Below are 21,884 nucleotides of genomic sequence, written 5' to 3'. Positions count from 1 at the left end.
ATTCATCCAATCCATTCAGCACCATACTCGGTCTATTTGCTAATAGACATTTGAGATGAATATTGATTTGTTGTATTCATTACTGATGGTGGTGTAATTCTACAAATCCACAGTTTCTTTTTAACCAGTGTTTTTGCTAGATCACAATTGGATCTTAAAACTTTGTAGCTTTCACCAAACTAGCATGCTTTAATCAGGCAGGTCCAGGTGTCTAACTAGCATGGTCATCATTAGCACATGGCTAAATATCATTTTATTTAAGCTAGATCTTTGCATATATTTGTACACGTGGTGTTTACACGAGCACAAATAGTGATGCCTGCAAAAATTGTTCACAGATCCTGACCGAAATAGGATTTTTCGGACCAATACAAATACCGATATTTGATGATTTAAAAATCTAAAATATCAGCCGATATTTTTTCTTTCAGGCGCACAAAACAGATTTACCCTAAAATGTATTATTTATGACTTCTTACAATGACAATGCAGTTTTAAAATAGTCTTGTTTTTCTTGTTATTGTTTGTTGCATTCAAAACGCAACAGATTTTTATAACAATAATGTTATAGAGTGCCCCCTGGTGGACATACTATGCAACATCAACAATCATAGCGTCGATAAAAGATGTTTGTACCTTCTTTACTTTCTACATTTTCATTTATGAACCATTATAAATGCCAATATCAATTTATGAGGAAATAGTTCATATCATCGCCGCCAATATATCTGTCAGACTCTATTTGCTAATATACAATATGTTCCATCAGCTGACTATAGTAATGAAGTTATCCCCCCTCTTTGCAGCAGCCATCAACTTCCTTCCCTGACTTCCATGCACAAAGATGCTGTACCTTATATAACCTTTACAACATCTCTTCCAGGAAACAAACGCTCTTTGAATATGTCTGTGATTGCTCAACAGCAGCTCATTGTAAGCCGGTATTGTGACACAAGAAGATCGAGCCTCGATATGAGACGGTGAACTGTGGATTTGGTCTTTGTGGTTTCAGAACCATTTTGGCTCTATTAGCAGATCAGTTTACTGACCTAATAAATCTACCAGTTTGTTATGAGTGTCATCTTATAACTGTGACCTCATACAATTTGTTTATCCAACAGTGGAACTCACAAAAGATCCGTGGAGGATATTATACCATTTTGTCATTAATCCCTTTCAACCTACGTGTTACAGACCATAATTTGTCTTTAATTAAAAGTTTTCCACTGGTTTTATGTCTCCATAATGCCAAAATACAAATTTCAAATGTGCACCAACTACTGATGTTCCTGATACCCCTGGGATAAGTCCCCACCCTCTGAGCTGAACGGTATATATGACTAAAACAGAGTGATCTTATTAAAGAGCACATATTTAATATGTCAGTATAATTTCTCACGCAGTGAACTAAACTGCTCCCTTGCCATCTCAAGCAGAACACAACTGGGTAAGATACGCGTAGAATGATAATGTACAGTATCCGGTATTGCTAAAAATGAACTGGAGTGAGGAGGAATGTTTATTGCCCTTGGGGTTTATGATCGCACCGATTCAAAGGAGCATTAAATTATGTTTTCATGTTGCTTGTGGATTGCTTATTTTGTGATATTCGTACTGCCACAATAGCTGGCAATCATGCCACTGCATGTGCCTCGCAAGGTTTTATTGGGTTCATCCTCACATCTCAGCACGAGTTTCATCGTTTTTTTTCCTTTTTTATTTTGAGATGTGAGAAGCTATGATTCACGGCGAACAGTTCTCATTACGCAGCTGCAGTGCAATATCCACTGTGTTAAGAAGCGAGGAAAGTGGTTTGGTTAAGGGGAGGAAAAACAATAATTTGGTCTTCCTGCATCAGTGCGGATTTGTTATTTGTTGCTGCTCAGTGAGATTTTAGATTTTGGCTTGACCCGACACATTTCTCAACTGGCTGAGCAGAAAAGCACCACTTTAGCAGCTCTGTTGTAATTTTTCCATGCCGCTTTGGACACTTTCCGACGTCGCGCACTGTAAGAGTGGGCTTGGTAGACAGCAGCTTCGTGTCGGGGAGGGTTGTAATAAAAGAATGTGACACAGGCGCGGCCTACGGGGTGCACGGTGGCAGCAGGTGGGGCCGGGCTAATGACAGATCCACTCGAGCGGGTGCCATTGAGCCTCACGTCCAACTTTAACTGCTCGGCTGACGTTGAAAGCCTCATATAACCACTGGCGCAGGGTGTGGGTTTGAAATCTGTGTGGCGTCTGGGCTGCAGTAAGAAGTTATTTGTTTTCAACTGTTTCTCAGTAATGCTGCCTGGTTGTGCTTCCTATGGCAGCAGGACAGTTTGATTAAAATTATGGCCTGCTGCTCGGTTTTTATTATGGCTTCGGGAAAGTTCTGTACTTGGATGCGTCATTAAAGGTAGTGCTGAGTCATACACCTCTCCTCTGTTTACGGCTGTGGAAAAAGGGGGAAGAAAAAAGTTCATAAATACATTAAGCTCGCCAATTCTTCCTCTGTCTCTTCCACATCTCCCCAAATGACTGTGCTACCTCATTGAACACGAGATATTCTGTTAGCTAAGATAGAAGCAAACAAATAGCGAACCCACTGGGGTTCACTAAACATTAGAGTGGCTATATTGCCGCACTTTGCCTTGTTGTGGAAATAGTTTTTTTGTTTTTCTGCCACAATTTGAAGGGAAGTAAGCTTTTTCTCCTGGACCATATTTGCCGGTGATTGATGGCAGTTGGATGGGGCGCACCCCACACAGTCCAGTTCCCCACTGATACAGACCATCTGGGCAGGTAGTGCAGCCCAGTGTCATTGCAGCCACACGTTATGGTTTAGACCAGTCCCAGGATGTTAGGAGAATCACTTTACAGACGGGGGCGTAGAAGAGAGGAAACACTTTGTTTGCTGTGCAGGAAAAAGAAGGAGCTGAGTGTGCATATTCTGATTCTGGCATTTTTATTGTTGCATCATTATGATTTGTGTGCAAGGGAAGCCATTTCTCTTATATGACTGCAAAGTAAAGCCTGCATGAGCAAACTCTGCTACATAATCTGCTGCTGCTGTGCTTTGAAAGTAAGCCCCATGACAAACCCTGCACCCACTACGTCTCTTATGTCCTCTAAAGACCATTCTTAATTGATCTCCAATGACAACCAGCAGGCAGATTCTCCCTAAATCAGGATGTTGGATATACCTGCTGCCTAAATATTGTTTTGGACAGTGGTGCACTGGGCTCAGTTTCTGCTTTTCTGCATCCAATAATGCATAAAGCATAAAGCAGTCATTTTTTCTGCCTTACCAATATACTGTAGCGACACTGTATTCCCTGCATTGCGACTTAATGGGATTCTTTCTTCTTATCTTGAGCTAAATGTACTCCTGATTAAGAATTTTTTGTCTTATTGTAATGACTTCCGACTGAAAAGGCTTAATGTACCATTTTCCTGTCCTCCTTCAATTTCATTTCCTCTTGAAATTGTGCTTATTTGCTTGCAGTTCTTAGAGAGTTTCAGAAAAATGTACTGACTCCTGCTTCGAGTTTTCCATCACGACCGAAACTCTCAGCAGCCTTCAAACAGGCGGGATCGTCGCTGCCTGGTGTGACAAGTTCTTCTTTTTTCTTTCAAATATATATTGAAAGAAGATTTATAGTTTGTTTTAGAATAATCTCTTGACACCTTGCAGTGTACTTTTGGCAGGCTGTGGGTTGCGTCACGGAAAAGAAGAGAAAAAAAAGCACGTCTGCTCTCTGTTATTTACATTGTTCTTTTTGTCAAGAGACGCTAATCTTTGTTATAAGATCTGTGTTGCGTGTCATGTGTGGTTGTTTAAAGGTAAGTGCTTTTCATCTAAATAATGTTTAGATAGAAGAAGTGGGAGCACGGCGTGCTTGCTTTTAGCAAGATAATGTGACATTATTGTAAAGATCACCAGAAATGATTTCCCTTCCATGTATGTATTTGGACTGTGTGGTGCTCTTAGTTTTCAAGATCAATTGCGCCCTCTAGTGTCTACTTTCATGCATGCAACTGATGGTGGCACAAAAAGAAAAGCCTCACTGTATCCTAGAGGTCATGGCTGTGTTTGTTTAATAGAAGATGCTCTTTCACTTTGATTTTGTCAGTTTCTAATATATATAAATATATAGAATTATAGAATTCATCAAACAAGCTGATTATACTTCTAAGTCCACTTCTCCCCCCCCCCCCCCCCCCCCATTTCTGTTTTTTTAGCCTAATTTAATGATATACGGCCAACACTAATGGTATGCCATCAGTTAATTTTATGACTCTCTCTCTTTATGTATGTATAACAAGGACTGATGGAGGACTAGAACTCATAGTACTGCAACTTATCTCCTAATCAAGGGAAAAAGGCTTGAAAATATCTTACTGTGAGATGTGACGAATGATGCTTATCGAGTTTGTCCTGTTTCTGGCACTGATAACATTTTAAAAAAGTGAGCAGTGTATAGTAAATGTTGGCTTTGTTGAACTTGCACAGTTTTGCTGCCACTTAGTGGACGATGTGAAAACTGAGCCATAGCAAAAGTAATACATATTGCATAGCATTTGGAGGGCTGTGGCTCAGGAGGTAAAAGCAGCCACAGCTGCTGAATTAAACTAGTTTAAAGCTGTATGAGTTCCAGTGTGTAGGTTTTTTATTAACACAGTAAAAAAGAACATTTTTTAAAATAGTTTAGTTTTAATTAAACACAATGTAAAAGTGATGAGTCTCGATAGAAAAGCCTAGCACAAATTAAACAATGATAAATAAGTATAGTTTTGTTCTCTGGTTTTCTCATCAGTATTACATCATGTCCAGAAATAAAACTACACCTGCATACATTATTTATTCAAAGTCCAAACTCGAGTAAAGTTAGTTCAAGACAAATTAGAGGAGCTGATTAAGTGAAGTTGATCAGTCTAAACCGATGGTGGACCAAGTGAATAATTGACATTGTGTCCTTAATATTAACTTCATTATTATGATTGTTGACAAATTATTCTGTGCAAATTGCACTTGGTCTAAAAACTCCAGTGGCTTAGATACGGCTGCTTAAACATTGACAGAGCACGAATAAGTCTCTCATAAAATCAGCAAAGACCCACTATAAATGTTCTCTATTATCAGTACACCAGCAAATATTGCCTAATGTTTATCCCCAGTACATGTTGTGTTTACAAGAAATATGCAGCTAATTAAATCTGAGATGTGGTGGAAACATCGAGTAATTGTGTAATTCTGTTGATGCATGTTGCAGATTTCGAACAGTTGCATGTTTTTAGCTTGAAGAAAAGAAAACATAGCACTCACTCTTGGTAATAAAATACAACATACCAACCAACACATTCTCACTCCCAAAGCGTAACATTTTACGCTAGGTGACAAATCGTCAGTATATTACGCTTTCGGCCATCCAACACGTCCCTATATTACAAGTTCCAAAAAATGAGGACACATGAGAACCGTTTGGAAATAATCTACACACGTGCGTTTATTTTACTTAGATTGCTTTGGAAAACACTATCTAACACGATTAACGGGGTGGTTACGGTTAGGGATAAGGCTATTGTTAGTGCTGGAATACACGATTGGAACCTGTGTTACCGCTGGAGCGTCATTCTATTCGATTTCATCCACAATCCGGCGCGTATCATAGGAACACAGAAGGTCACCTTTTGAGACGTGACACATTGTCAGTATATTACGGGTCGGGAGTGAGATCGGGCTGTTCCAACACATTCATCAGTACTTAAAATTAACCGATAAAACTGCAGTAGTCAAAGTGCTGCTGTCTTTCTTTAAGTACATCTCGTTTGAATGCATTTTATGGGAACCTTCAATAGATAAAGCAAGAACGAACTCCATGAAGTGTGAGCTCCACAGTTCAATGAGTTATATTCAGTAAGCAGAGAATTCACTTAATACATTGTACGTGTTTATGACCCTTTTTCCAAGTACAACACGTTCCAAAGCTGTACATATTTGAGCTTACTACATTTACCATAAAGGACTTGCGACTGGCCCCTCCCCCTACTTTAAGTGTGTACTGGTAGAGGTAGATGGCGTAGTTCTGCTGGAGGTTTCTTCCTGTTAAAAGGGTGTTTTTCCTTCCCACTGTCATCAAAGGCTTCCTTAAAGTCGGCCGTTAGATTGGTAAGGTTTGTCTGTGTTATTGTGGCGCTTCTCTACCTTACAATGTAAAGCCTTAACATGACTGCTGTTGTGATTTGGCACTATATAAATAAAATAAAATAAAAAATAATGGAACTGATTTAAACTGACTTAGTAGAGTGATATCATTTGAATGAATCATGAGCATTAATAGACTTTGGAGTTTTTAAAACTAGATCAAACGATCCTAAATCAAACGTGCTCTACCCTTTCACCGCTGCTTTCAGACACTTTCATTCACAGCGCATTGCACCATTTTTACCAGTTACCTAATCTGTACAAAAGGCCAAAATAAACCATCATAACCTTTTTTAAAAATGTTTGGAGCTGAGTTTCAGTCAAGTTCCCTCTGGTATATCATTTATTCTGTGCACTCTGTGTTGATGGGTTGCACACACCTCCTGTTTTGGTCCACCTGCAGCCATCTCTTCAGACCTCAACCTGTCTGATTCATCGCTCTCATCTCGCTTCAGTTACTGTTCACAAGCTTCCTGCAGCTACGGCTCAAGTGCAATTTGCATTTGCCTTTTCCCACCCTTAGTTCAGAAGACAGCGAGGCTATGGCTCGCCAGCCTGTGCTGAGTCACAAACACCTACAGCCTTCCAGGATTTCTTTTAACGAAGCGCTCTATATGCACAGTTTGATCAACAGGAAACAACGGGAGGAAGAAAGCAGGGAAGAAGGAAAGAAAAGCAACAGGAGAACCATATCAAGCATGTTTGTGCGTGTGGGCAGCAGAGCACCTGCCTGCTGTAGATGGTGAAGTGGGATTGCGTGCTGTTTTGAACAGTGGTCCTTGGATTTGACCAGGCCTCGTTGTTACCAGAGAGCTCTGTAAACTTCAAATTCCAACTTTGTTCCAGTTACGAAGCACTTATGCTGCTATTGCACTTTCTCTCTCCAAACCCATGTAGCTAATCAGATTGTTTTTAGATTGTTTTCCTCAAGTGGTGTGGAATATGCCTCAGCATATGCGGGGATGATTCACCCCGGAGACATTTGATTATTTCATCCTATTCTCTGGAGTGTCCAATTTAATGAAAAGTTATTACTGCTCCAACATAATTAGGATACCCTTTGAAGAGCCATGCTCAGCTGGTTTGGACCAATCTTCAAACTGGGTTTGAAGATTGAGTTTATATTGAGTGTCTATACTTTACTATAATGCAATTTTACTAGCTTTCATTCACACACACTATACATGCATATATTCCAGCATTTCAAATTATGAGGTCAGTGAATGCACAAATAATCTTTATGAGCCGAACGCTCATGTTCTCTAATAATCAGGCTCTTTAAACGCTCTGTTTATGACTGCTACTCTTGGATCTGTATGATGCCAAAGGGAGGGGATATACTGTTTATGGCTGTCTCAGGAACAGAAGCCCTGCCCATCTGCTGTTCAAATATGCTGTTTGCAAGGAGCAACCAGATAAATAACAGTTATTGTCAACTGAGAATCATACAAAACCACATTAGTAGAGTTCAAGGATAAAAACATGAAGGTGGAAATAAGCATAATGTTTCCACTTCACTGCAGTGGTAAGCATCCAGTGGGTGCTGTGGTTGTCTGAAAATGGTCATATTAATGAAGTTAAATGAAGGCAGTAAGTTATCGTACTGTATGTAGCCACAGTAATGCTGAGCCTGTTTAAAATCGCTGTTCCCTGACCCCAGTGGAGGAAAATATAGCATGACAAATAGCATAAATGCTTTTGCTGAGTATGAAATAGGGAGGTGGTTGGTAATCTAATGCTGCAGTAAATGCTGGTCAGATTCCTTCAGGAGAACATTTACTAAAGAAATGGACTCTGCGTTGGTGATTTAAAAGTCCTTGAACCTCAGAATAGCTACAGACACTCATTTGTCTGTTTCTTTTTGTGTAGATTACATAAATACTTGGTTTTGAGAGTGGGTTTGCTAAAGGTGGAAGTTAAACTGCACTTTAACTTTTGTCTGAAAGAGGCCTCCGAGCAACAAAGAACACACAGCAGGCAGGAAGCAGGGTAATGGAGTGGGTGCAAATTGGTACTTGATTGCTGTGGTTGGCTGTTCTTTTTTTTTTTTTTTCCTGAATTGGACTGCTGTCACACAGTTCATGAAATGAATTGCGTGTGGGTGGCATAGGGAGCGGAAGTATTTTTCATTCTATTTTCCCCTTTTGATGTGTCACATCAGGCAAAGCATCTCTGCTGTATTTTTTTTCCACATGTTCCAAGCAAAGGATGAGAATAAAAGAGATGTGGGCCTCAGCGTTTTTCTGACCTGTTGACCGTCTCCGTAATCCTGAAGATCTGCCATGAAGTCAGCCTGACTCTGCCACGTAAGCGGGTGCAGGATCAGCAGTGAAGAGGCAATTACTTTATTTTTCAGGGTGGATAAAGGCATGGAAGTAGAAGACTTTATTCAGTGTTATGAGTACTGAATCAGTATTTCATCAGAAACCATTCTTATATACATACCATGCTGTTATCTCTCATAAAATCACACTGCAAGATTTTCTGTTGTAAGTTTTCTGCTATACCTCGGTTGTAGTAGTTGGGCTACGTTACATTAAAACTGCTCTGTCATTAATCTATAAAATGGGTGTCAGCATTTGCAACGAAAAGACTTGCACAAGCAACGTTGCACATAATTTAAATATTTACACCAGCCACCAGCCTGAGAGATCAGCTCTAACTTACTGCCGTGGACACAGCGTGGTTTTCTCCTCCCATTCCCAGCAGGAGATATAGTTAAAAGGCAGCTAGCGAGGAAAAATGGCTATCTACAGTATGAGCTCTCTCGCCTCCCTCCAGCTTTACCCTCCCCGTGTGAGGAAAGGTCTGTTGAAAAGAGCGGCGGCAAACACTCTCCACAGCATGCTTCTGCCTTTCTCTCATAGCGCTCAATTAATCTAGGTGCTCAAGTGGTACAAAGTAGCTTTTGCAGTGCAGAGATCAGCCAGCAAGCTCTCACTTCATAGTGGGAACACTAGAGGAGGGAGGGGGGCTGCAGAGCGTGCGCGTCAAAATTCAAAACTCAACAGAGGCACGCATGTTTTACTCCCACTCTGCTCTACGTACAGCCCACCTAACACGGTGAATATAAAGGAGAAGTTTGGACCGGAGACCAGATTTTACTTTATTTTCTCCTAATGTGAGGATCCCAGCATATCACTGGATTTTTTTCCCCTCCGTTTTCACTCTCAAGCCGACCCAGTTGTGGGAGGGAAAGTGTGCGAAATCTAGCAGGACTTCTAGATCACTAAGCGAGAAAGTCTAGAGGGCATCATGGGAGCTTTAATGGTCATCTTCTCTCTTCAGCCAAAACAAAGACGCAAGACAGGTACGCAAGACTGAAGATTTGAAAATAACGAAACTAATTGCCCAACCAGTAAAGTAATGACTGTATGACGTATTTCATACAGATGGTGTGTGTTTGTGCATATGTGTGTGTGTTGTGAAAGTTTCCTGTTAATCTTGTGTTTTCCTTATAATCTCAAATGAATTCACGGCGCCACACCAGCAGTCCATGAAATTGACTCGAAATTCGCCACATTTCAGTAAACGTTTGAGGCTGAACTCCACAAACTTGTTCGAGTTTTTTTCATTTGCTTTTCACCCGGTATTGATTTTACCGTGACAGCACACAGACACACCCACACACACACACACACACACACACACACGCACAGCATGCCACATGCGACTCTCTGCCAACGCAGTCGCACAAGCTTATGTTACAACGTCGTATCCCTCCAATAATGTGCTGATCAGCGTCACCGTCACAGCTTGTCACTGTAACAAAACACAAGGAAGTCCAGTCTTTATTAAAGAACAATGAAATATTCAGTGGGTGGCCAGTGGACAATAACTGACAGAGGTTATATTTAGTGGTGTAGTGGGAGAGAGACAGAATGGATGACATGTAAAGTATAGAAAGTCATATTTCACTTGGGTATTGTTGGAGGGCTTGAAAGCAAAATGAATGAGGGGCTCTATGTAACTCTCTCAAGCAATAGATCACAGAGTGTGCTCTGTAAGCACATTTTATAGAGACCTAGAAAGGAGAACATGGGATCCAGATACACACAATCTTGCAGGAGATTTCTTGCATATATTGTGCCATATGCTTGCTGTTTATAGCTTTTGGAAATTAACACAGAGCTGAGATTTTTCAGAATAGACTGCTGTGCCTGTCGATGATGGTTGTTAGTAGACTGTGATGATAAACGTACAATACAAAATTATTATGAAAGAGTGGATTCATGGTGTCAGACAGCAGTTAAATGGGTTTTCACACTCTTAGCTTGCTGTGTTGGTAAAATCGGTTCTAATTGGCTAACTGAGCAGTTAGCTGCTTACAAATTAACTTCCTGGGTTGGTTGCAAATACAGATGCACTGATTTCAGATTTAACAGTGATATGCTGATACTGACTTTTTCTGATCGTAATTGATTTTCTAAGATTATAACTGTTTATAAATTCACTTGTTTCCACATTTTTCCTTGTGCATTCTTTGATTGTTTGCTAATACTGAGCTTGCTAGCTCGTGGCTAGCTCTGCGCTCTTGCTAGCTTTAGCGTTATCCGCTTTTCCTTTATTAGTGTCTTTAAAATGTTCAGCTTGGTAAATGTTGTTTAAGTTTCTCCTTAGGTTTGTTGCTACATACTTTTTCATGATTGTCTCCTTGTGGTTTACTTTTAAAAACACTTGTCCTCACTCGCAGCGAAGGGCTGCTAACTAGTGGCAGTGAGTCTGGGTGCGGGTATTACCCTGCCCCGCTGTGCGTGTGCGTAAAACAGACTGGTACATAATTGTATATTGTATGTGAGGTTGACAGCTGGTCACCGGTCAGGCCTGAACACTGGAAATCATCCAATTCATGTCCTTGGCTAGTCAGTCAGTGAATCTCTTAACACGTCCTCATCAGTTGGCGATCCATCTGTAAGACACAGAAATGTTTGTGCTGCAATGTAGTTACACAAATCTACTCATTTTGTAACAATCTATGATTCACAGTTAACCTGTTCATATACATACCATACCATCACGTACCACACACGTGCCGTCATTGGTTTAGACTCAAATTGGGGCAGTAAATTTTAAAATTACCATCATGTCATATTGAAAAAGAAACTAGCGACTGAGACACTTATCAGGAATTCTACTGAAGTTATGGATCAAGTGAGCAGATCTTTTTGCAGCCAGAGAAGGAACCCCCCCTTCTGGCCATTAGGAAAATTGCAAATTCAAAGCATTTCGGCATTAGCCTCTCAGACTGTAGCGGCATCTTTTACAACAATGAACCTTGAAGAGCAGCCTGTTAACTGTCCTTATTGTCAGAATTAGTTGGAGTATATGAACATGCTGCTTAACACACATTTTTTCTTCAGGCTATTTTCTTTTATTAAAAAATAAAAATATTCATCAGAAGTTTTAAAAAAAAATCTAACTGTTATTTATGCAAGGAAGCTTGACAGGTCCTTTCTAACATGCTTAAATGTTCTGGGAAGTTGTGTATTGATCTCTTAATTAGTTTATCAAGTGATTAGTATTTACTATTCTAATAGAATAATTTGTTTGCTTCTGGAAAACGAATATTTGCTAGATGTACAACAGTATAGCAATACATTAGTATCGTTACATCAGCATGATGTATAAATAAGATGTCATTTACCATTGTTAGCAGCCAATACTTTACTAGTACTGTATGTCACACCAAATGTTGAGAAACTAAGAAACAAATTTCAACCAAAACCTGGAAAAACAAAATCAGTATTGGCACTGAGCAGATTTTAATTTTAAATACTGGTATCCAGAATTTCACAAATGTGCATCCTTAATATTTGCTGCTGTTCTGTTCTGTGGACTTTCGGTTGTTGATCAGCAAACTAAAAAAAGAATAATGGATGCCTCCTTCAGAAAGAAAGTGAAAAACAAAACTACGGCTCTTACATAATCAAACAAAGCAAACCCTTTGTTTATTCTGCAAATCCAGCTGAAACCAGTTCCACTGCTGACATTTCTGTTTCCTCAAATCATGCAACATACTGATTCATACCATAGAAGGTCTTTATATAAAGACAACATAAAAAAGATGCTCTGTCCGAGAGACCTCGGTGCTATTACACTACCCACTTTAGTATTTTCCATTAATTTTCATAGCTCCACTCATCTGCATGATAAGAGCTGATGGTCCAGTAAGTAGTCACAGGAAGTAGTCTGGCCTTCAGCTCCTTTTCAAACATGCACCTGGACCACTTTTGAATCTCCCCACAGTGTTTGAAATGTTTCAAAGATAATAGACGTGCCAGTCTCATTATGGTGTTGTTCGCTGATGTGTTTGGCCTTGTGTGTCATTTAAATCCCTCGTCTGTTTCTGTTGTTGGGAGCCTCTGCGAGTAGAGTTTGTGTAGGAGTAGCTAGGTACACTCAGAGGTAGAGCCCTTCAAATGGAAACGGCAAAACATTAACCGCAGTATGACTCAAGCTACCGCACTGAAATTTGTTCAAAACATCCCGAACTAGCGGTCTGATTTTTTTTCTTTCTGTATTTTGTGGACTAATTGCACGTCGCAGTCTAAACTAACAAGTGATGCTTCATGTTCTCGTACTTTCCTGTGACATTTACACAAAGGGCGACAGAGATATCCAGTATCCTTCTTGTCGCTGGCCCCCTCTCCTCCCAGGCCTTCTGGTGTTTACAGAACTGAGTGGCTACTTTGGCCGACCACAGGGACAGCAGATGTCATTTTAAGGGGCAGCCGTGCCACCGATCACCATGTTTGCTCACAGCCCCGTATGATTATAGGAAAAACACATTTTTATTTATTTTATTTTTTTTCTTGTTGAACTGTAAACTGTAACTTTGTGTTTAACAAATCCTTCAGGTTCTGCTGAGCACACTGGCAACAAAGAAACATATTTAAACTAAACTCTATTAGCCCGAGCACCAGTTTGGAAATTGGTTTAATTAAAGTCATATCTGAGCAGTGCCCGTCTCAAAAAGACCTGCGGGAACTGTTTTTACTGTATTCATAGAGTCTCTGAGTCAAAGGCAAATCACTGTAAAATGGACTGTGTGCCAAAAGCACTTTGAGTGAATCTCATTATCTTTTTTTTCCAACCCATCTGCCACATGCACAATTTTTCACAGAGCTGCTCGTCATGTTCAGAAGTGCTGGGTGATGTCACAACGTGACAGAGAATTGAGAGAACATTCGGTATACACATGGTTCTTTAGTCCATTGATGAGTATCACAGTACTAAGTGAAAGCTAATGAGACATCCCCTAAGGAGTCAGTTAATATGTAGTTCTGGAATGTATTGTCTCTGTGAATTATTCTGAGTGAAAAGCAGACCTTCAGAAAAGACTTGACATTCCCTTTGTTAACATCTTTATGAAGTAAGGCCTAGCCTGCACTTTTTGGATGAATCTATACCGTCTCCCTGGGAAGATTATCTCAGAATGATATCTGAAAAGTGGCACTGCTTCTCATTAAGCCATGTGGCATGTAAAAGACAGAGCTATCCATATTCTCTGATATGCAGATGTACCCTCAGCTACTCTTGCAGGAGTAAATGAGGAGGAGGCGGGGGGTCACCCATGGAGTCTGTAGTTCCCTTTGGATTTCTCTTTTCTTTCTTATGTTATCAGCAGCGCGTAATCTCAGTCCTTTTCAAAGTCACCCCGTCATTATACAGTATTGGTTTTGCTGCTCGCTAAATTAGCATTTAAATTGAAAAGTGAAGCCACACCGGTCGGCTTTGGGCTGCGAGCTTGTTTTGCGTTTCCTGCCGTGGCGTGGTACTCGGTGCAGCAGTTTGTTCGCTGATATTAATCACTCGGTTCCCACAGGGCATGGTGACCAGTATTAAGAGGGTTCACTTAGAACTGGATTAATGAATAGCTTCCTGCTCGCAGGAGCTCAGCAGGTGCAGGAAAATAGGCTTAGCCTGAATGCGGAGTGACGTGGCTAGCAGTGGGACAACGGCAGTTCCTACTGACATCTGTAGAGCAACCGCAGGTGCTTGCTGTCACTCCTGGGTGCAGCGCTGGTTTGATCAATAGTTAATTTGTCGCCATAATAATGCATAACACTTTGTACTGTTTGTTGAAAGGTAGGATAAGACTACAGAGAGGCAATGATCCAAAGCCAAAATGTTGAAGTATAGTTTATGAAAAACGGCATTTTGCATTTACAAGTATTCAGATTCATCACAGGTCCCCATGATGGTGAAGAGAAAAGCATGACTTGCCACAAAAAACAGTGCCATGCCCTTTTTTGGCAATAGACCATCAAGCATTAAAATTCACAAAGAGCCAGTGGCTTCAACAGGGTTTTTCCTGGCTCAAAATGGGCCTGCTGGGGGGCTGGCTGCATGAGAAAGCACAGTTTCATAAGTAGAATAAATGAAATACCATTGGAAAATTTTATTACAAATATTTTTATTGCCATCCTGTTGATTTTATTTTAGGGAAAGGCCCAAATCCTCTTTGGGGCATGTAAAAATTATATAGAGGCAATGGCAGTGTCTGGAGGAAAAGCCTCATTGTGCTTTTCTTTGTTACCACTTTAATGGGCTTTGACCGGCTGATTCTTGCTTCTTCCACCTGATGGCAGCAGGTCCAAACAAACAAGCTTCTTGCAGTAAGATGGAAGAGGGAAAAAACAGAAGCTCAGTGATGATTCAGAATGTTAAAATGTGGCCCTGTCAGATTGCCATTGGCTAAAACCTCAAAGTAGTGAAAATGCCAGCAGATATGGGCAACTTATCTTCTGCCAAGTTCTGCTTGGTCAGTAGTGCAAATCTAAACAGCGCTGAGCACAAACAAATCAATTTTAAGCATGTGTTGAAGCAGTTCAGGTAGATGATACTGATACGTCTTATTATATATTAGCTTCGTTGATCATTTCAGACCTGTCCAGAATAAAAGTGCCTGATTTGCCAGTAATATTGGCAGAACAAAACAAAAAAAAGAGACATTTGATTTGATTGATTGTGTTCTTTTGAAACACATGAGAAAGAAAATGTCTTCAACTACAACTTTGACTGCACAACCCATCTCATTATTGGGATCCAAATCACATCAGTTTGCAATTAACCATATTCTTTGAAGGTTACAGGCCACTGGGGCCTTCTTGTGTAATTTTTCCAAACAAATGGAAGACATTAATTTGTTTTAATGCCATGTTGCAGCGCTCTGCTTTGTCTGCAGATGGGAATTCAATTTTAACTTAATTTAACTTAAGGAAAGCACGTTTCTTCCCCCCACTGCATTTACGTTAAGAGGGGGGCTATACCTGCAGGTCCACTGATCACAGTTGTGATCACATTAGCTTAAATAGACTGTTTGAATGCCTAATGTCTTGCTGAGCAAATGTGCACAAGCAGAATGGTTGAGTCTGTTTTGTTCTTTAGATATATCTGCACTATGTTGTGCTCATAGATTTGCCTTTGATTATTAGAAACTTCAGAGAAGAAATTAGTAAATCAAACAGCCACTGCAGAAGAGCATCTCTGAACACACAATACGTCTAGGCTTGAAGCAGATGGCTACAGCAGCAGGAGACCACACTGAGTGCCACTCCTGTTAGCTATTAACAGGAAACCAAGGCTTTCTTTAACATAGGCTCACCATAATTGGACAATACAAGATAAAAGAATCTGGTCTGATGAGTATTGATTTTCTGCTGTGACATTTGAATAGCAGGGTCACAATGAGGTGTAAACAGCATGAGCACATGTGTCCATCCTGACTTGTATCAAAGATTCAGGTTGATGGCGGTGTAATGGGGTGGGGGAAATTTTCTTGGCACACTTTGACTCCAACTAAGCATATTTAAATCCCACAGCTACCTGAGTACTATTGCTGACTATGACCAGGCCTATATAACCTCATTCTGATAGCTGTTAACAGCAGGATAACGTGCCATGTCACAAAGTTCATATCTCAAACTGGTTTCGTGAACATGAGCTCAAATGAGTTGTGCTCAAACGGCCTCCACAGTCGCCAGATCTCAGTCCAATAGGGCTCCTTTGGAATGTGGAGGAACAAGAGATTCACATCATGGAGGTGAAGCCAATAAATCTGCGTCAACTGTGTGATGCTATCGTGTCAATGTGGACCAAAATCTTCCAGGAATGTTTCCAACACCTTGTTGAATGTGTGCCATGAAAAATTAAGCTAGTTCTGAAAGCAAAAGGAGGTCCAATCGGGTATTAGCAAGATGTAACAAAGTGTCTAGGGAGTGTATATATTGCAGCATGGCACTATATTAAGGAGTGTAATATATTTTATTCAAAAGTCATCAATATCTATTTGTTACGCCCAAGATTTCCTATGTGTTGGTATTTTCACACATGAGACATGTCAAGATTGATCGACACCAGGAATAAACTAAAATAGAATCAGTATTCCTTTAATAATAACATGTGACTGTTTTCCAGGAAGAATCTGCGCAGGCATAAAGGAATTCAGCTTTGTTTTCAAATATCAGCACTAAATCATTTTTCCCTGTTTGTGTAATGTTGTAATTATAATTATCACAATTCCCAGCGGGTACGGCTCACTGCCTTTTTATGGCTTTAGACTGATGCACTGCTCATGTGATGCTTCGTGTATTTCTCCTGTAGCGGTTTTGTCAGTTTGCAGGTGCTGCAGACGCCCTCTGCCCCCTACAGTACAGTGCATGCTCCATCCAACACAGCACAATCCTCTGCAGTGGCAATTACCTTCATCACCAATCATACACTGATTGATCCCGCACACTGTGTGCTGATGACATGCACAGACCTTGATTATTTTCATTACCATTAGCCGAGGGCCTTGATTACACCCTGAGCAAAGTTTTTGAGGTGATTGGAGAGCTGAGATGCTGAGAAGTCGGGGCATAATCTTTGCAATTAGGTTGTGGTCTGATATTAGTATTTGAAAGAACAAAAAAGGAGCAAAATCTTATTGAATTCCAGATTAAAACACTTTCTTTTTCTTCATGTCGGGGTACAACTTTTGTCACTGAGGCTTCTGTCACACACTTTTCACCTTTACAATCCCTGTTCTCTGAGAGCTACACAGTTACCTGTCCTCTCATGTCCAGAGACAGCACGCTAGTGCACACACATACATGCACACACAAACACACAAGATCTGGGAGCTATATTTGGCTCTTACCCAGCTGCCACAAATAAAGGAAAGTAAGTGATAGTGGGATAAACGAGCTGCCCAATAGCATGCGCAGCAGAGAGCGGTTGTTTCCATGGCAAAACAGCATCCTAACAATTCATTTGAGCCAACAGGCTGCGAAGATTAAATGTGGAAATGATCACTCCCATCCATGAGAGGGTGTGTAAGGGACCTTATCTCTGGAGCAGCTTTTAATTATGAACTACATTGTCACTTTTTTTTCCTAATTAAACATGCAAAAAGTGCCTAGGCAGGATCATATTTCTGCGGTTCTGCACCAGGCAGTTGTGACTATTGCTCTGAATGGAAAGAACTATTTCACTTTTTGGCTCATCTTGAAAATCTGACAGAAGCTGCTCGCTCCTTTCATCAGTTTTTAGCAGCTCGATGCCCTAAGTTTGCATGACCTATTTTAAAAACACATTCAGGTCACACTATGAATTGTGGAATTCACTCACTGTTAGTGAAGGAATTGGGCTGTTTTCTGGATTAATAAGTAATATCGTATATTGATAAATAGGGAAACAATACAAACAATATCAACAACTATGAACTGAGAGAATCAGGAGACACCAGATGATTACTTTACTCTGACCTCATCGACTGCTGACCGCAGTCAGAAACCTCAAAGCCCTCTCATCTGCAGTGTTGTCTTTCTCCCTGACCTCTCGCTTATCATCCGTCCCTTATGGTTTTGCTCTTTATTTAAAGTCTAGGTGACGGTGAGGTCAGACACATGTTGTTTTTTTGTTGTTGTTTTTTTCACGAGCTGACATTTTACACTCATCAGTCCTCCTGCCAACTTTCTCTGGTGTCTCGCCTCAATCAACGATGCTATTAGTTCCTTAACAGAGTTTGAAAAAAAGAAAAGACGGAAAACATTTTCACATCATCACTTGAGTGATTTGCAGTCTTCTTCTGTCAAGGAAATCACTAGAGCGATTTGCCATGATTTTCAGACAATCACTCTGGGTTAAGTTGATTTTGAGTTTTCAACCTGCTTTTCCTGCTTTTGATTAGTTGAGCTTGTCAGTATCACATTTCTCTCGATTGTGGCAAGTATTTGTGATTTGTCAATGCCTTGATTGACCCTGATATCACCTCTCATTTACACAGGTGTTTTGTATAGTCCTTTATAATTAATTATTAAACTACTGATTTAATTTGTTCAGGGAAAGTGAAAAAAGAGTAAAACCGCGCAAATTCAATACTTATAGAAAAGTTTTGTCTATTAAAGACAGTCGCATAAATGATTGCAGCATGGGTTAGAAAGCGAAGCACACTGTGGCCGTGTTCATCGTTCTATCATGCTATCTTTTTCGTAAGTGGCATTTAAGAAAGGTCAAGACCTTCTGTCACAATCTGCAGATTATGCAGACTGTGTAAAAGTCGAGGACCCAAAACACAGACACGAAAGGCAGGCGGGGTTATACAAAAGGCAAGACGTTTAATTAGGCTGTTGCAAAAGTCCATAAAGGAAAACATGAAATCCAAAGGGCAAAGCGAAGAACAAAGTCCAAAATGGAAAAGCAAACTATAGCCAGAGGCACACGACGAGAGCAAACACATGTGGCAGGTACACAACCACAGAGACAAAGAACTATTTATGGTTTACACAAAGGTTTAATCAGGGGACTGGGCACAGAATGGTAACAAGAAGCAAGTAAAACCAATGAGAATAATGAGTAAATACAAGACACAGGAAACAGATGACTGCCAAAACAGGAAGTAACCAACAAATGAAAGTATTACACACACAAATATACAAATCAACTCTGCATGAGGGGGAAACACTGGGGACGGCTGGGAAACATGTTAAAGAAACTTGTAAAAAAAAAAAAAACAAGAGCATGAAAGTAACTAACAGAAACAATCCACAAAAAATCTAAATTTTTAATTAAATTCAGTTTTATTTATATGGTGCCAAATCACAGCAATGGTCACCTCATAGTGTTTTAAGTAAAGACACTACAATAATGGAGCGAAACCCCAACAATCGGGCGACTCTGTGTGAGAAATCACATGCAGGGTTAATCTCCTTTGTAACCCAACATTTCAAACTTTAAGAATTAGGTTATGGCCACTTTGACTGGGTGTCAGTGACAGTGTCACTGTCTGCAGAGACACTGAAATCAGTGATTTGAGACTTCTTGACTTGTGTTATTGGAACCTTTTACAAGGTCTGCACTAGTATTGATATTTGTCTGTGCAACACAACCACAGTTGATGGTTGCAGCCTGATAACCTGCTAGCTAGCATTAGCTGGTAAATAGTTGAGCCTTCAAAACAGAACAGAGCAAAGCAACCTACCTTTTTTGTATGTAGTCTATTGTTGAAGCTTATAGAAATGAGTATTAATGATTAAATTAGCCATCCATCGTGTTTGTGTGTAAAATTAGGATTATGTTGACAGATAACGGTTGTCTCTCGTGCATTAGCAAGAACAAGTGTATAAAAATGTCTGCGCTTTTGATGTGTGCACACCTAAACCTAATCAGTGCTTCACATCCCACAGCAACTGGTGGCTCACCGTCTCTCCTCGTTCTTTTACCCTTCTGTCTGTCATTTATCTTTGTCACAACGATCAGGTTCATCCCTTCTCCTCGCCCTTCCCTCCTTGCCTCTTTTTCCATTTCCTCACGCCCCCTCATCTTTAGCGTTGCCACTCTACCCCCCCTTTCTTTTCCACGTGCTTCTTCTCCCCCTTCCTCCCTCCCTGACTTGTGCCGGTTTCTCATCAGAGCCAGAGATGCAGGGCTCTTAAGTGGAGTTAAATGGCCTGCTGACAGTGCTGAACACTGAGCTCTGCATCGTTGGCCATGGGCACCCTATGACCTGTCCGACATGTTGACTATGAACTTGGAGGGACTGGAAATGATCGCCGTGCTCGTAGTTGTGGTCCTGTTCGTTAAGGTGCTGGAGCAGTTTGGTTTGTTGGAATCTGGCTATGATGGTAAGGGAACAGCTAAATCATTTCTCTCCTGGCATTCACCCACTTGTTGCTGAAAGTTTGTAAAAGCAGAGTGTAGTTTATTGCAGTAAGACTACCTGCTGTGCGACAGTGGAGGTCCTCTTACATAGATTTTAAAAATGTTGACATGTTTGATGGTTAAAACGTGTGATAGTGGACACTGAGCAATATACAATACAAGTCTGACTCCTTTTGCAAATTTCCTGAAAATAGACCTAATGCTACAGGCTGTGTGTGAGCATTAGAGGCTCAGATGGATGTTACATTTTCAAGTCTGTCTCCTCGCTGTGTGATTGTGTTCTGTGGACTTTAAAAGGTCAACTTTGTTGTCTGTTGCTCGTCAAACAGAAGTCCTCGACAGCCTCTGCGTCCGCCCTTCAAGCTATTTTAATTGAATATGTTGCATCTCTCTGAGTCACCTGACTTTGCCGCTAATTGGTTTAACAGTCGTGATGACTCGTACATCACACACAGCCAAATATTATAATTTGACTGTATTCATTTTCATTGCGTCTCAGTGTAATTTTAGGATTTCATTTTACACCCTGTAGTCTTTGCGGGTTCTTGACATTTGCGCCTCCACTTTGATGGTTTGTTTATTAAATTGAAATGAAATTTAATTGGGCGTGAAAGCCTGCATCATCTGTGGGTCGTTTAACTTATTTATCCAAATGAGAGAGAGAGAGAGACAGAGAGAGAGATGATGATGAGGACTGGATTTCATTCTGGTGCTGAGAACCTGGAATTTATAGTTGGGGCTTTAAACTGCCACAGTGACATTTGCTTTTCTCTCATTAGCTGGAAACGTAAAGGGTTCAAATCCAGATGAAATCCTGTTCTTTGTCATTTTAAGGATGAAAAGTTTTCACTAATTCAGGTAAGGAAGTAGAAAAGTAGGGATTTATGTTCAGCTGAATTTTTCTTGTTGGTTGCGGCTACTCTCAAAGATGCCTTTGCTTCATGATTCATTTTGTTTTTGGTGTTCGCTTTCTCCTGGCTCAGGAGGGAACAATGATTGAACCCTCGCCCACTGGAGATTTGTCAAGGTGCCATGCTGAATCTTTCCCACCAAAGTGTGAATCTAATATTGAGGAGCTGGGTCTCTCCGGCACAGAAGACCACCTGTTGTTGAGCTCCACTTACTGTACAGGCTGCCAAGCTGTTTGCCTTATGGCTGCGAAAGGCAAACATCTTCAGACCAGCCAGAATAAAAGCAGTCGGTTGCCAGCGTTGGACCAATGTTTGCCAGCATTGGACAATTCAAAATTAAAAGCACTTGCTCGTTCCACTTGTCCTTTTAATGTTCCCTCCATGTTTTTCATGACACGAACACCCGCTTGAAGCACGCCAACAGCAACAGTCACATTCACACGTGGGACTGTGAGAAAATCCCATTTATGTATCATGCAGTTTGTTTGTGGTCGATACTGAACTCAACCAATCAGAAGAAAGAATGTATTTTTAGGTTCGTTAAAGAAACGTGGAGATGATTTATGTCACCAAAAATCAAATTCAGGGATATGACTTTAAAATAACTTTAAAATCAGCAGGTAGATAGTCAAACTCAT

The 21,884-nt window shown here is 40.5% G+C and overlaps 1 protein-coding gene across 7 annotated transcripts in view; it reads left to right on the top strand.

Moving 5' to 3' along the window:
- kcnip4a (potassium voltage-gated channel interacting protein 4a) overlaps window positions 1-21,884 on the top strand; it is a 163,259-nt gene that overhangs the window by 79,734 nt on the left and 61,641 nt on the right. Inside the window, exon 1 of one of the 7 annotated variants that reach the window (XM_084924323.1) lies at window positions 8,934-9,500. The exons of 5 other annotated variants lie outside the window; for them this stretch is intronic. In XM_084924323.1, the coding sequence (XP_084780449.1) occupies window positions 9,446-9,500 (55 nt within the window). In that variant the 5' untranslated portion in view covers window positions 8,934-9,445. Of the gene's footprint in view, window positions 1-8,933; window positions 9,501-20,107; window positions 20,299-21,884 lie in introns of those variants that run through there. One more of the 7 variants, XM_084924320.1, reaches the window with a different exon arrangement.

This window comes from Perissodus microlepis, chromosome 3 (genome assembly GCF_051167445.1).
Source record: "Perissodus microlepis isolate ML-2025 ecotype Zambia chromosome 3, ASM5116744v1, whole genome shotgun sequence".
NCBI lineage: Eukaryota > Metazoa > Chordata > Actinopteri > Cichliformes > Cichlidae > Perissodus > Perissodus microlepis.
Note: the sequence above shows the minus strand (reverse complement) of the source record. Positions and strands in the feature narration are given on the sequence as shown.